The sequence below is a fragment of the Triticum aestivum genome, chromosome 2A, assembly GCF_018294505.1.
Source record: "Triticum aestivum cultivar Chinese Spring chromosome 2A, IWGSC CS RefSeq v2.1, whole genome shotgun sequence".
In the NCBI taxonomy this organism is placed as follows: Eukaryota; Viridiplantae; Streptophyta; class Magnoliopsida; order Poales; family Poaceae; genus Triticum; species Triticum aestivum.
Window position 1 is genome coordinate 477,267,533 of NC_057797.1, and position 15,460 is coordinate 477,282,992.

Genomic DNA, 15,460 nt, shown 5'->3' on the forward strand with positions numbered 1-15,460 from the left:
CCGCTGCGTCGTCGGGGAAATTCGGGCTACCACGGCGTCCGCGCACGCCCCTCCGGCTCATTCTCCGCTGAGATCCGGTCTGATGAGATGCGCCTCGGCCTCGGCACATTCGACACCGCTCACGATGCCGCCCGCTTGTACGACGCGACGGCGTGGCTCCTCCGGCGGTCTCGTAGGGAGATGAACTTCCCCAACATGGCGACGCGGGAGCTGGCGCACGAGCTCGCACTTCCCCCGCGGCTTGTCACCGACAAGGACCGTCGTGACAACCGGAGGCGGGAGCGCCGGCTCGACATCACCGAGATGGACGAGGAGGCCATGTCGCTGTGGCGCCAACACTTTTCGGAGGACGTCATCAACGAGCGTGAATTCTATGTGCAAAGGAGGCCAGAGCGAACCGCCTATCGCGAGGACAGGCGTACGCGGAAGGCGGACGCGCTCTTCAACATCGAGCTCAAAGAAGCGTCGACCTGGGATTCCAACGATGAACGACGGATTGACACCTTCATTACGACATCGGAGGAAAAGGAGGAGGACATCACCGAGTCGAAGTCGAAAGAGGAGGACGACGACGAGTAGTTGAAATAAGACTATCTTTTTTATTTATTTATCTATGCTATGAACTATGTAGGCTATCCTTTTGTATCTTTCTATTATTATCTACCTATGCCTATCTATGATGAAGAACTATCTTGTTTTTTAGTATGAAATGTGTGTCGCGTGCTGTAAAGTTTAGCGTTTCTGTTGGAGCAGCGTGCATAATTTTTATTTTACTAGGCGCGCAAAAAATTGCTATTTCAGCGTCGTAAACTTATTTTTAGTGTGCCGTGTGGTTGCGTGCCTGTTAGAGATGCTCTAATATGAGTCCCTATACATCTGTGGACACGTCTGGACATGCTTACTGTAAGTGACCGGACAATAGCCATTCTTTGTTGTCCACAATCGTGTGCACCAAATCCATGGATGAATTGAAACAACATTAGAAGGACATAGATCAACATAGAACAAGAAACTTGGAACATAGTTTATCGGACAGATTGCATCGAACCCAAAAGACGTTTTGTCGGATTTTATACTACAAAGAAAATAAAATGAGATAAGGGGAGGTGGTTGGAGCTCATCGCTTGCGGTTGGCATCGCAGCGGCCCATCTCCGTATATGCATCTACGGCGGGAGGGTCGTCGTCGTCATCTATGTTGGTGGTGCCTCTCTCCGATGCTGACAAAATGTAGCTGGAGAGGCGGCGGAGGAGGCGTTGTTGCTCCTTCACGTGGCGGGCGACCTTGGTGGCGGTCGACTCCTCCCTCGCGAGGCGCTCGGACGCCTCGAGCTTGAGGCGGAGCAGCTTCGTGTTCTAGCACCGGAGTCACCTCATGTCGGAATCCGTCGTGGTCAGCAAGCGCCACATGACCTTGCGGAGGAGCGCCTCCTCCGGGTCGACGGGGCTGGAGCATGCCCACTGGCAGGAAGAGCCGGGCTCCGACGCAGTCGCTGCCCCGCTGTCGCTCGCATCGAGCCGCCTTCGCCTTGGACTCCCATGCGCGTTCGCACGAGAGCCGCGAGCACGAGCACCTACCGCTGCCAAGGCTTTGCTAGCGTCGGAGGGGAAGGGGAGACGTCCGCTCGGCTCCGGATCTGGAGCGATGCGGAGCGGAACGGGTGGGCGCGGCCCGCATCCCACCGGCAGTGTGTGGAGGAACTGGGGGTGGACGCGATCGAACTCGAGCTCCGGCCGGTGTCCAGGCGCGAGCTCCACCTCGTACAACGCGTCGCTACTGGATCTGTCGTCCTCCTCCTCGTTCCAGTCCATGGAATCGCTCTTGCTGTCGAGTCCTGGCCAGACTTGGCCATGGCTGAGGGCGGATTTGGGAGGAAGCGGAGGAGACGAGGGAAGCGGAACAGACGAGTGGACCGACAAAAGTGAGGGTTTGACTCCGGTTCGTCCGATGGGTTGGGGTATTTGTGAGGGCATTGGCGGGGATGGCGTGAGCCCTAGCTGGCCGATCCGACATGGCGCCCGTGTCCAGGCCTGTCCGGATGTCCTCATATCAGCCCCAGATAGAGTATGAGGAGTAACGATCAGTCCGATCATTTGAATGAGGTATGGGATATCCGGTTTGGTGATGTTTTTTCATCCAGTCAATGTCCGGGCAGCCCGTCCGGATGCTTGGCTGATATGGTTCGGTTGTATTTCCTCCGTTTTAAATTACTCGTCGCAGAAATGGATATATCTATAACTAAAATACAACTAGATACATTCATACTTACGACAAGTAATTCGGAACGGAGGTAGTAGATGCTCTTATCTCCTCGTTTCCGTAAAGTCCGTATGGAATTTTGCTTCTAGAAGAAAGCCAGACGACTTAAGAGACCGAAATTGCTTAGCAGACTGGGTATCTCTTATGCCAAACTACACGTGCTGGGCGTACCCCATTTAATAATGAAGCGTATTTTCATTTTTATTTAAATACTAAAAGATAAGATGCTGCTAGTAGTATCAGACTCGGTCTTCCTGCATCACTGTCGTCGGTCTAGTAGTCCATTGACTGGGACTGAATGATTCTACATAATCAGTTGCGACCAAGGAACAGAGAAGAAACCATCGCAAAAAAAAAGGAACAGAGAAGAAAGACGAAGAGATCGACGAATCAGGATTCAGTAACGAACGCAGTCATAGGCAGCTACTAGCGATCAAATTAAAGATGATGCTGGCTGAATTCAAAGTAGCACGTGAGCCGCTGTCCCTATCTCTCACGGCGACTAGGAACAAGAGTGCTCTACTTGTCTGCGCTGGTAATCAACTTTTTACATGATTCGCCACAAAATCAAGCAGCTTGCTTTCTTGTGTAAGTATAATTATCCAAGTGGGATCCTTTCATGAAAAAGGGATAACTATGACACAAAATATATCTGAAAAATGGTTTTGCTATTTCTTAGGCGCGACACGTGGGAGAAATAATTATTTTTATGTCACCTCCAAAAACCATATGATACCTTATGTAGACCATTCAATAAAATAGGATAAACATAATAGATATGATAATTTGATCAGAGACAAATGAATTTAGACATGTGATTTGGTAGATAAGATAAAAACGATAAGGACACATACAATGGAGTGAAGAAGACGGGTTCGTAGTAGCATCAGAAGCGGACAAGCATGTTTGGCTCTTGGGTGAAAAAAAAAACAAAAACAAAATCAACACTAGGTACACGCAACTATTCACACTTTTTGACCTTAAAATTTTGTTTTTTGCACTGGAGCTGACGAGAGTTTTTTCCTTTGTAAAACTTTATGTTAGTACTCCATCCGTAAAGAAATATAAGAGCGTTTAGATCACTAAAATAATGATCTAAACACTCTTATATTTGTTTACAGAGGGAGTACAACGGAAGATCAAGTTTATTTAAAAAAATAAAAAAAAATACTTTTCATAATTAGTAATTTCCCCCATATCAGGTGTATATATACCTGAGAGTCAAAGGATATTCTATCTAGAGCCATATATTATCGGCATAGAGAAAGTAGTCGTCCTTGGGGAAGTCATCATGTGCAGCCACAGAAAAAAAGATGCCAGCGGTCATGGGTAATTGTTCCAAAAACCCGATCGCCCTTGATCACAAGAGGTAGGATTTTAGAGGCCTGTTATTCCACTTTCGGTGCATGTGGAGAAACGAAATGAGGAAGTTATATGTGGTATAAAGCTCTGGAACTGAAGCGTGATCTCATATGTGTTTATATTGCACGTATGAGAGACCAGGAGAGGTGGGACTTACAAGAACAAGCGGTGATTTTTTTTACTTTGATAAATGATGGATTTTATTAGCTTAAAATGAAGATTAAGAAGATACAAACAAAATAAACACACACCCGACGTTATGTGCACACAATCAACACCAACATATGCACACAGAAATAGACCGACAAATACCAAAGTCATATAATACCGACGTTATGTGCGTGCGAGGAAAAAGAAAAATAAACACCAAAGCGATCAGATCCACGATCAGCAAACTACAAGAGGGATTGTTGGGGATATGACTATCAGGCATGACCCGCCCAGGAGAGGCCGGGTCATCCCTATGGTGGTTCATCTCAAATGAAGCCCAAGAACATATTAACAATGGCGGTTCATAGATAGGATTAGTAGAGGGCCCAAACCCGAAGGCGGCTTAAGGCCGGCAGATATAAACCGCTATGTATATAGACTTGTATTGTAAGGCATGTAAGAAAGGTCACAGAGCCGGATACGTTGTATAAGCCGACCGGGACTCTGTAAGCCGCAGGGCGTCAACCCGTGTATATAAGGGGACGACCCAGCGGCGGCTTAGAACAAGAAACAACAGATCGAGAGCCGGGTCAAGCGTATTCGCTCCCTGCTCATCAAAACCCTAGCAATACCACCTACAACTGGATTAGACTTTTACCTTCACCGTAAGGGGCCGAACCAGTATAAACTCCTCGTGTCCTTTATCCTGATTAACCCCTTTAAGCTAACCTCATCGCGATGGCTCCACGACTAAATCCTCACACTAGTACATCTGCCGAGACAATTTCACGACAGTTAGCGCCCACTGTGGGGATATCACACGATGGTTTCAAGTTCTTAGAGGGTAACTTCAAAGGGATCAAGGGATACGCCGTGGGCCGGATGGCGAAGAGCCGTCGCGGTAAGCTCTACATCGACGACGCGGGCTGGGGCTGTTGGAAATATGCCCTAGAGGCAATAATAAAAGCATTATTATTATATTTCCTTGTTCATGATAATTGTCTTTATTCATGCTATAATTGTGTTATCCGGAAATCGTAATACATGTGTGAATAATAGACACCAACATGTCCCTAGTAAGCCTCTAGTTGACTAGCTCGTTGATCAACAGATAGTCATGGTTTCCTGACTATGGACATTGGATGTCATTGATAACGAGATCACATCATTAGGAGAATGATGTGATGGACAAGACCCAATCCTAAACATAGCATAAGATCGTATAGTTCGTTTGCTAGAGTTTTCCAATGTCAAGTATCCTTTCCTTAGACCATGAGATCGTGTAACTCCCGGATACCATAGGAGTGCTTTGGGTGTGCCAAACGTCACAACATAACTGGGTGACTATAAAGGTATACTACGGGTATCTCCGAAAGTGTCTGTTGGGTTGACACGGATCAATACTGGGATTTGTCACTCCGTATGACGGAGAGGTATCACTGGGCCCACTCGGTAATGCATCATCATAATGAGCTCAAAGTGACCAAGTGTCTGGTCACGGGATCATGCACTACGGTACGAGTAAAGTGACTTGCCGGTAACGAGATTGAACGAGGTATTGGGATACCGACGATCAGATCTCGGGCAAGTAACATACCGATTGACAAAGGGAATTGTGTACGGGATTGATTGAATCCTCGACATCGTGGTTCATCCGATGAGATCATCGAGGAGCATGTGGGAGCCAACATGGGTATCCAGATCCCGCTGTTGGTTATTGGCCGGAGAGTCATCTCGGTCATGTCTACATGTCTCCCGAACCCGTAGGGTCTACACACTTAAGGTTCGGTGACGCTAGGGTTGTAGGGATATGTATATGCAGTAACCCGAATGTTGTTCGGAGTCCCAGATGAGATCCCGGACGTCACGAGGAGTTCCGGAAGGGTCCGGAGGTAAAGAATTATATATAGGAAGTGCTATTTCGGGCATCGGGACAAGTTTCGGGGTCACCGGTATTGTACCGGGACCACCAGAAGGGTCCCGGGGGTCCACCGGGTGGGGCCACCTGCCCCGGGGGGCCACATGGGCTATAGGGGGGTGCGCCTTGGCCTATATGGGCCAAGGGCACCAGCCCCAAGAGGCCCATGCGCCTAGGGTTCAAGGAAGGGAAGAGTCCCAAAGGGGGAATGCACCTCCTAGGTGCCTTGGGGAGGAGGGATTCCTCCCTTGGCCGCACCCCCTAGGAGATTGGATCTCCTAGGGCCAGCGCCCCCCCCTTGGACTCCCTATATATAGTGGGGAAAGGAGGGCCTCTCAACCATGCCTTTGGTGCCTCCCTCTCCCTCTCCAACACATCCTCCTCCTCCATAGTGCTTAGTGAAGCCCTGCCGGAGTACTGCAGCTCCATCACCACCACGCCGTCGTGCTGCTGCTGGAGCCATCTTCCTCAACCTCTCCTCCCCCTTGCTGGATCAAGAAGGTGGAGACGTTACGCTGACCGTACGTGTGTTGAACGCGGAGGTGCCGTCCGTTCGGCGCTAGGATCTCCGGTGATTTGGATCACGTCGAGTACGCCTTCCTCATCCCCGTTTTTTGAACGCTTCCGCGCGTGATCTACAAAGGTATGTAGATGCAATCCAATCACTCGTTGCTAGATGAACTCATAGATGGATCTTGGTGAAACCGTAGGAAAAATTTTGTTTTCTGCAACGTTCCCCAACAGTGGCATCATGAGCTAGGTCTATGCGTAGTTCTCTTGCACGAGTAGAACACAAATTTGTTGTGGGCGTAGATGTTGTCAACTTTCTTGCCGCTACTAGTCTTATCTTGCTTCAGCGGTATTGTGGGATGAAGCGGCCCGGACCAACCTTACACGTACGCTTACGTGAGACCGGTTCCACCGACTAACATGCACTAGTTGCATAAGGTGGCTGGCGGGTGTCTGTCTCTCCCACTTTAGTTGGAGCGGATTCGATGAAAAGGGTCCTTATGAAGGGTAAATAGAAGTTGAAAAATCACGTTGTGGCTTTCACGTAGGTAAGAAAATGTTCTTGCTAGAACCCTATTTCAGCCACGTAAAACTTGCAACAACAATTAGAGGACGTCTAACTTGTTTTTGCAGCAAGTGCTTTGTGATATGATATGGCCAAAGTTGTGATGAATGATGAATGATATATATGTGATGTATGAGATGTTCATGCTATTGTAATAGGAATCACGACTTGCATGTCGATGAGTATGACAACCGGTAGGAGCCATAGGAGTTGTCTTTATTTTTGTATGACCTGCGTGTCATTGAGAAACGCCATGTAAATTACTTTACTTTATTGCTAAACGCGTTAGCCGTAGTAGTAGAAGTAATAGTTGGCGAGCAACTTCATGGAGACACGATGATGGAGATCATGATGATGGAATCATGGTGTCATGCCGGTGACAAGATGATCATGGAGCCCCAAGATGGAGATCAAAGGAGCTATGTGATATTGGCCATATCATGTCACTATTATTATTTGATTGCATGTGATGTTTATCATGTTTTGCATCTTGTTTACTTAGAACGACGGTAGTAAATAAGATGATCCCTCATAATAATTTCAAGAAAGTGTTCCCCCTAACTGTGCACCGTTGCGACAGTACGTTGTTTCGAAGCACCACGTGATGATCGGGTGTTAGATTCTAACGTTCACATACAACAGGTGTAAGACAGATTTACACATGCAAACACTTAGGTTGACTTGACGAGCCTAGCATGTACAGACATGGCCTCGGAACACAGAAGACTGAAAGGTCGAGCATGAGTCGTATAGAAGATATGATCAACATAAAGATGTTCACCGATGTTGACTAGTCCGTCTCACATGATGATCGGACACGGCCTAGTTAACTCGGATCATGTTATACTTAGATGACTGGAGGGATGTCTATCTAAGTGGGAGTTCATTGATTAATTTGATTAGATGAACTTAATTATCATGAACTTAGTCTAAAAATCTTTACAATATGTCTTGTAGATCAAATGGCCAACGTAGTCCTCAACTTCAACGCGTTCCTAGAGAAAACCAAGCTGAAAGACAATGGCAGCAACTACACGGACTGGGTCCGGAACCTGAGGATCATCCTCATAGCTGCCAAGAAAGATTATGTCCTACAAGCACCGCTAGGTGACCCTCCCGTCCCACAGAACCAAGACGTTATGAACGCTTGGCAGACACGTGCTGATGATTACTCCCTCGTTCAGTGCGGCATGCTTTACAGCTTAGAACCGGGGCTCCAAAAACGTTTTGAGAGACACGGAGCATACGAGATGTTCGAAGAGCTGAAAATGGTTTTTCAAGCTCATGCCCGGGTCGAGAGATATGAAGTCTCCGACAAGTTCTTCAGCTGTAAGATGGAGGAAAATAGTTCTGTCAGTGAGCACATACTCACAATGTCTGGGTTACATAACCGCTTGACTCAGCTGGAAGTTAATCTCCCGGATGACGCGATCATTGACAGAATCCTCCAGTCGCTTCCACCAAGCTACAAGAGCTTTGTGATGAACTTCAATATGCAGGGGATGGAAAAGACCATTCCTGAGGTATTTGCAATGCTGAAATCAGCAGAGGTAGAAGTCAAAAAGGAACATCAAGTGTTGATGGTGAATAAAACCACTAAGTTCAAGAAAGGCAAGGGTAAGAAGAACTTCAAGAAGGACGGCAAGGGAGTTGCCGCGCCCGGCAAGCAAGCTGCCGGGAAGAAGCCAAAGAATGGACCCAAGCCCGAGACTGAGTGCTTTTATTGCAAGGGAAGTGGTCACTGGAAACGAAACTACCCCAAATACTTAGCGGACAAGAAGGCCGGCAAAACAAAAGGTACATGTGATATACATGTAATTGATGTGTACCTTACCAGTATTCGTAGTAGCTCCTGGGTATTTGATACCGGTGCGGTTGCTCACATTTGTAACTCAAAGCAGGAGCTGCGGAATAAGCGGAGACTGGCAAAGGACGAGGTGACGATGCGCGTCGGGAATGGTTCCAAGGTTAATGTGATCGCCGTCGGCACGCTACCTCTACATTTGCCTTCGGGATTAGTTTTAAACCTTAATAATTGTTATTTAGTGCCAGCTTTGAGCATGAACATTGTATCAGGATCTCATTTAATTCGAGATGGCTACTCATTTAAATCCGAGAATAATGGTTGTTCTATTTATATGAGAGATATGTTTTATGGTCATGCTCCGATGGTGAATGGTTTATTCTTAATGAATCTCGAGCATAATGCTACACATGTTCATAGTGTGAGTACCAAAAGATGTAAAATTGATAATGATAGCTCCACATACTTGTGGCACTGCCGCCTTGGTCACATAGGTGTCAAACGCATGAAGAAGCTCCATGCCGATGGACTTTTAGAGTCTCTTGATTATGAATCATTTGACACGTGCGAACCATGCCTCATGGGTAAAATGACCAAGACTCCGTTCTTAGGAACAATGGAGCGAGCAACCAACTTATTAGAAATCATACATACTGATGTGTGCGGTCCAATGAGTGTTGAGGCTCGCGGTGGCTATCGTTATGTTCTCACCCTCACTGATGACTTGAGTAGATATGAGTATGTCTACTTAATGAAACACAAGTCTGAGACCTTTGAAAAGTTCAAGGAATTTCAGAGTGAGGTTGAGAATCAACGTGACAGGAAAATCAAGTTCCTGCGATCAGATCGTGGAGGAGAATACTTGAGTCATGAGTTTGGCACACACTTAAGAAAATGTGGAATAGTTTCACAGCTCACGCCGCCTGGAACACCTCAGCGTAATGGTGTGTCCGAACGTCGTAATCGCACTCTATTAGATATGGTGCAATCTATGATGTCTCTTACCGATTTACTGCTATCTTTTTGGGGCTATGCTTTAGAGACTGCCGCATTCACTTTAAATAGGGCTCCGTCGAAATCCATTGAGACGACACCGTATGAATTATGGTTTGGGAAGAAACCTAAGCTGTCGTTTCTAAAAGTTTGGGGATGCTATGCTTATGTCAAGAAACTTCAACCTGAAAAGCTCGAACCCAAGTCGGAAAAATGCGTTTTCATAGGATACCCTAAGGAAACTATTGGGTATACCTTCTACCTCAGATCCGAAGGCAAGATCTTTGTTGCCAAGAATGGATCCTTTCTAGAGAAAGAGTTTCTCTCGAAAGAAGTAAGTGGGAGGAAAGTAGAACTTGATGAAGTATTACCTCTTGAACCGGAAAATGGCGCAACTCAAGAAAATGTTCCTGAGGTGCCTGCATCGACTAGAGAGGAAGTTAATGATGATGATCAAGATACTTCTGATCAAGCTCCTACTGAAATTCGAAGGTCCACAAGGACACGTTCCGCACCAGGGTGGTACGGCAACCCTGTCTTTGAAATTATGTTGTTAGACAACGGTGAACCTTCGAACTATGAAGAAGCGATGGCGGGCCCGGATTCCGACAAATGGCTAGAAGCCATGAAATCCGATATAGGATCCATGTATGAAAACGAAGTATGGACTTTGACTGACTTGCCCGTTGAGCGGCGAGCCATAGAAAATAAATGGATCTTTAAGAAGAAGACAGACGCGGATGGTAATGTGACCATCTATAAAGCTCGGCTTGTCGCTATAGGTTATCAACAAGTTCAAGGGGTTGACTACGATGAGACTTTCTCACCGGTAGCGAAGCTAAAGTCCGTCCGAATCATGTTAGCAATTGCCGCATTCTATGATTATGAGATATGGCAAATGGACGTCAAAATGACATTCCTTAATGATTTCCTTAAGGAAGAATTATATATGATGGAGCCGGAAGGTTTTGTCGATCCTAAGAATGCTGACAAGGTGTGCAAGCTCCAACTCTCGATTTATGGGCTGGTGCAAGCATCTCGGAGTTGGAACATTCGCTTTGATGAGATGATCAAAGCGTTTGGGTTTACGCAGACTTATGGAGAAGGCTGTGTTTACAAGAAAGTGAGTGGGAGCTCTGTAGCATTTCTCATACTATATGTAGATGACATACTTTTGATGGGAAATGATATAGAACTCTTGGACAACATTAAGGCCTACTTGAATAAGAGTTTTTCAATGAAGGACCTTGGAGAAGCTGCTTATATATTAGGCATCAAGATCTATAGAGATAGATCGAGACGCCTCATAGGTCTTTCACAAAGCACATACCTTGATAAGATATTGAACAAATACAATATGGATCAGTCTAAGAAGGGGTTCTTGCCTGTGTTACAAGGTGTGAAATTGAGCTCAGCTCAATGTCCGACCACGGCAGAAGATATAGAGGAGATGAGCGTCATCCCCTATGCCTCAGCCATAGGTTCTATTATGTATGCCATGCTGTGTACCAGACCTGATGTAAACCTTGCCGTAAGTTTGGTAGGAAGGTACCAAAGTAATCCCGGCAAGGAACACTGGACAGCGGTCAAGAATATCTTGAAGTACCTAAAAAGGACTAAGGAAATGTTTCTCGTTTATGGAGGTGACGAAGAGCTCGTCGTAAAGGGTTACGTCGATGCTAGCTTCGACATAGATCTGGATGACTCTAAGTCACAAACCGGATACGTGTATATTTTGAATGGTGGGGCAGTAAGCTGGTGCAGTTGCAAGCAGAGCGTCGTGGCGGGATCTACATGTGAAGCGGAGTACATGGCAGCCTCGGAGGCAGCACATGAAGCAATTTGGGTGAAGGAGTTCATCACCGACCTAGGAGTCATACCCAATGCGTCGGGGCCAATCAAACTCTTCTGTGACAACACCGGAGCTATTGCACTTGCCAAGGAGCCCTGGTTTCACAAGAAGACAAGGCACATCAAGCGTCGCTTCAACTCCATTCGTGAAAATGTTCAAGATGGAGACATAGATATTTGTAAAGTACATACGGACCTGAATGTAGCAGATCCGTTGACTAAACCTCTCCCTAGAGCAAAACATGATCAACACCAGAATTCCATGGGTGTTCGATTCATCACAATGTAACTAGATTATTGACTCTAGTGCAAGTGGGAGACTGTTGGAAATATGCCCTAGAGGCAATAATAAAAGCATTATTATTATATTTCCTTGTTCATGATAATTGTCTTTATTCATGCTATAATTGTGTTATCCGGAAATCGTAATACATGTGTGAATAATAGACGCAAACATGTCCCTAGTAAGCCTCTAGTTGACTAGCTTGTTGATCAACAGATAGTCATGGTTTCCTGACTATGGACATTGGATGTCATTGATAACGAGATCACATCATTAGGAGAATGATGTGATGGACAAGACCCAATCCTAAACATAGCATAAGATCGTATAGTTCGTTTGCTAGAGTTTTCCAATGTCAAGTATCCTTTCCTTAGACCATGAGATCGTGTAACTCCCGGATACCGTAGGAGTGCTTTGGGTGTGCCAAACGTCACAACGTAACCGGGTGACTATAAAGGTATACTACGGGTATCTCCGAAAGTGTCTGTTGGGTTGACACGGATCAAGACTGGGATTTGTCACTCCGTATGACGGAGAGGTATCACTGGGCCCACTCGGTAATGCATCATCATAATGAGCTCAAAGTGACCAAGTGTCTGGTCACGGGATCATGCACTACGGTACGAGTAAAGTGACTTGCCGGTAACGAGATTGAACGAGGTATTGGGATACCGATGATCAGATCTCGGGCAAGTAACATACCGATTGACAAAGGGAATTGTGTACGGGATTGATTGAATCCTCGACATCGTGGTTCATCCGATGAGATCATCGAGGAGCATGTGGGAGCCAACATGGGTATCCAGATCCCGCTGTTGGTTATTGGCCGGAGAGTCGTCTCGGTCATGTCTACATGTCTCCCGAACCCGTAGGGTCTACACACTTAAGGTTCAGTGATGCTAGGGTTGTAGGGATATGTATATGCAGTAACCCGAATGTTGTTCGGAGTCCCGGATGAGATCCCGGACGTCACGAGGAGTTCCGAAAGGGTCCGAAGGTAAAGAATTATATATAGGAAGTGCTATTTCGGGCATCGAGACAAGTTTCAGGGTCACCGGTATTGTACCGGGACCACCGGAAGGGTCCCGGGGGTCCACCGGGTGGGGCCACCTGCCCCGGGGGGCCACATGGGCTATAGGGGGGTGCGCCTTGGCCTATATGGGCCAAGGGCACCAGCCCGAAGAGGCCCATGCGCCTAGGGTTCAAGGAAGGGAAGAGTCCCAAATGGGGAAGGCACCTCCTAGGTGCCTTGGGGAGGAGGGATTCCTCCCTTGGCCGCACCCCCTAGGAGATTGGATCTCCTAGGGCCAGAGCCCCCCCTTGGACTCCCTATATATAGTGGGGAAAGGAGGGCCTCTCAACCACGCCTTTGGTGCCTCCCTCTCCCTCTCCAACACATCCTCCTCCTCCATAGTGCTTAGTGAAGCCCTGCCGGAGTACTGCAGCTCCATCACCACCACGCCGTCGTGCTGCTGCTGGAGCCATCTTCCTCAACCTCTCCTCCCCCTTGCTGGATCAAGAAGGTGGAGACGTTACGCTGACCGTACGTGTGTTGAACGCGGAGGTGCCGTCCGTTCGGCGCTAGGATCTCCGGTGATTTGGATCACGTCGAGTATGCCTTCCTCATCCCCATTCTTTGAACGCTTCCGCGCGTGATCTACAAAGGTATGTAGATGCAATCCAATCACTCGTTGCTAGATGAACTCATAGATGGATCTTGGTGAAACCGTAGGAAAATTTTTGTTTTCTGCAACGTTCTCCAACAGGGGCCCCAAGGCCGACTCAATTGAGTATGGGTACCAGGTCCCCTTCGGCGGAATTCACGTCTTCATCAGCAAGATCGGTGAACCGGGCCCTGAGCCGGACATCTGCACCGACATCATCGAGACGGCTCAGCGTGCGAGACCCGCCCGGGTTCGGCCCGCCATGAATCGTGCCTTCGTGGGATTTATCCATGGAGCGGAATGTGAGGATAGACCGGCATCTGGTGGTGAGACCGTCGTTTACTCTGATGGCGAGTCATCCACCGGTGAGACAGAGTCATTGTATCAACTGCAAGACGGCCGGCTTGGGGGCTGTTCCGATGGCGACAGTATTCCGGACCCCTGTGAGCCGCCGAACCGGGTTGCAATCTTCATGGCCGGTACACAGCCCGTGCAACACTCATCAACGGCAGCAGAGCTGATTTCCGGGTCAGCAGCGGCACCGGCTGCCGGTGCAGGAGGCCCTAAGCGCCCGCCGGCTCAGGTCTTAACCGACTTACTGGATAAGCTGACAGCGCTGTTAACAGCGGTGGTTAACCCGGCGGATCAGGATCAACACAATGCGGCGGTCACGAAGTTGCGTGATGAGATAGCACAGGCCAAGGAGGGGCTAAACGCAGAAAACACTAGGATGGCCGAGGAGCGGGCTGCTTTGGATGCTCAGGCACAACGGATTTAGTCACAATCTTACCGGCTCATACTAGATCAGAACGCTTCAAACGAAGTCATAAGGAGGAGGCATCAGACTCGTCTGCCTTTGGTTTATGAGGCAAGAAATCTTTTTAACATGCCAGGAGCAGGAACCAGTAACCCGACAGTGGTAAACCGGGTCGAAGCGCCTGGGACGGGTACAACGGTTCAGCCACGTATGACGGACCCGCCTCGTCAGAACAATAACCCGTCGCAGCATGTGCCGACGCTACCGGGTCATTATTCTAACCCTTTGGATAACATGACCGATGTGGCGTCACGATTGGCGGCTCTCCCGGTTGATGGTGAGTCGCCGACGGTGGTTGAGACATGGAGGGCTAGAGAGCTTCTTCAGACAGCGCTGACATCAGTAGGCTTATTCTTACAGCCGTGACAGGATTCCTTCCACCCCCGCCCGAGTTGGAGTTACAGCAGACATATTGATGAGCCGGCTGTGTCAAGTAGTGGACAGAACCATAACCCGCCCTGTGGACATAACCCGACGGGCGGTGGCGCTGATGCTTAGAATGTGGTGGATCAAGGAAGAGCCCGTCGAGAGACCGAGTTAGCGGCACAGTATGCGGCCTGTCAACCTAATCCAGTTCGTCCAACCACTTCTGTGGAGCCAGGTGTAACCTTTAGAAATTTGGGCGTGCCATGCTTAGTACCGAATCTGCGTAATGAGCGCCTGCCCAAGGATTTCAAAGGTCCTCGCAAGGTGCCTAACTATACAGCTGATTTAAGTCCTGAGACATGGATTGAGAGTTATGAGATGGCCATGGAATTGCTAGATGTCAGCGAGGCTGCATGTGCTAAATATTTCCCCCTCATGTTGGATGGAACGGCCCGCACTTGGTTGAAGGGGCTTCCTGCCAATTCCATCGGGTCATGGGCCGAGTTAAAGGCCCGGTTCATCCAGAACTTCAAGGATACATGTAAGCAGCCTATGTCAATTGTGGATTTAGCCTCTTGTGTCCAAGAAGAAGGTGAGTCGACAACCCATTGGGTGCACCGGGTCTCAACAATCCTGCACTCGTCATATCGCATCAATGCTGACTCAGCGGTGTTAATGTTGGAGAACAATTGCCGTTTCACGCCCCTAAAGCAGAAACTAGGGCGGCTCAAACGCCATTGCAATGACATGGGGACACTCATGGCGGCTCTGGTTAAGTATGCCGACTTTGATAGTACCAAGGACCCCGAGTCTGATGACGAAAAGCCGGGGAAGGGAAGGAAGAGCAGCAACGCCAAGGGGCAGCAGCATAACCCGGCGAACTAGGGAGGCAACGGTAAGCGCAAAGCTGATAATAGTT

The 15,460-nt window shown here is 48.0% G+C and overlaps 1 protein-coding gene across 1 annotated transcript; it reads right to left on the reverse strand.

Moving 5' to 3' along the window:
- Nucleotides 1–960: 960 nt before the first annotated feature.
- On the reverse strand, nt 961–2,071 carry LOC123189045 (forkhead box protein P4). The gene has a single exon (XM_044601363.1). It carries the CDS (start codon nt 2,045–2,047, stop codon nt 1,367–1,369), a length of 681 nt encoding a protein of 226 aa, XP_044457298.1. The 5' UTR covers nt 2,048–2,071; the 3' UTR covers nt 961–1,366.
- Nucleotides 2,072–15,460: the final 13,389 nt, after the last annotated feature.

Bases quoted from the DNA above. Each gene is read 5' to 3' on its own strand.
- LOC123189045 (XM_044601363.1), bottom strand. From the start codon at position 2,047: ATGAGGACATCCGGACAGGCCTGGACACGGGCGCCATGTCGGATCGGC.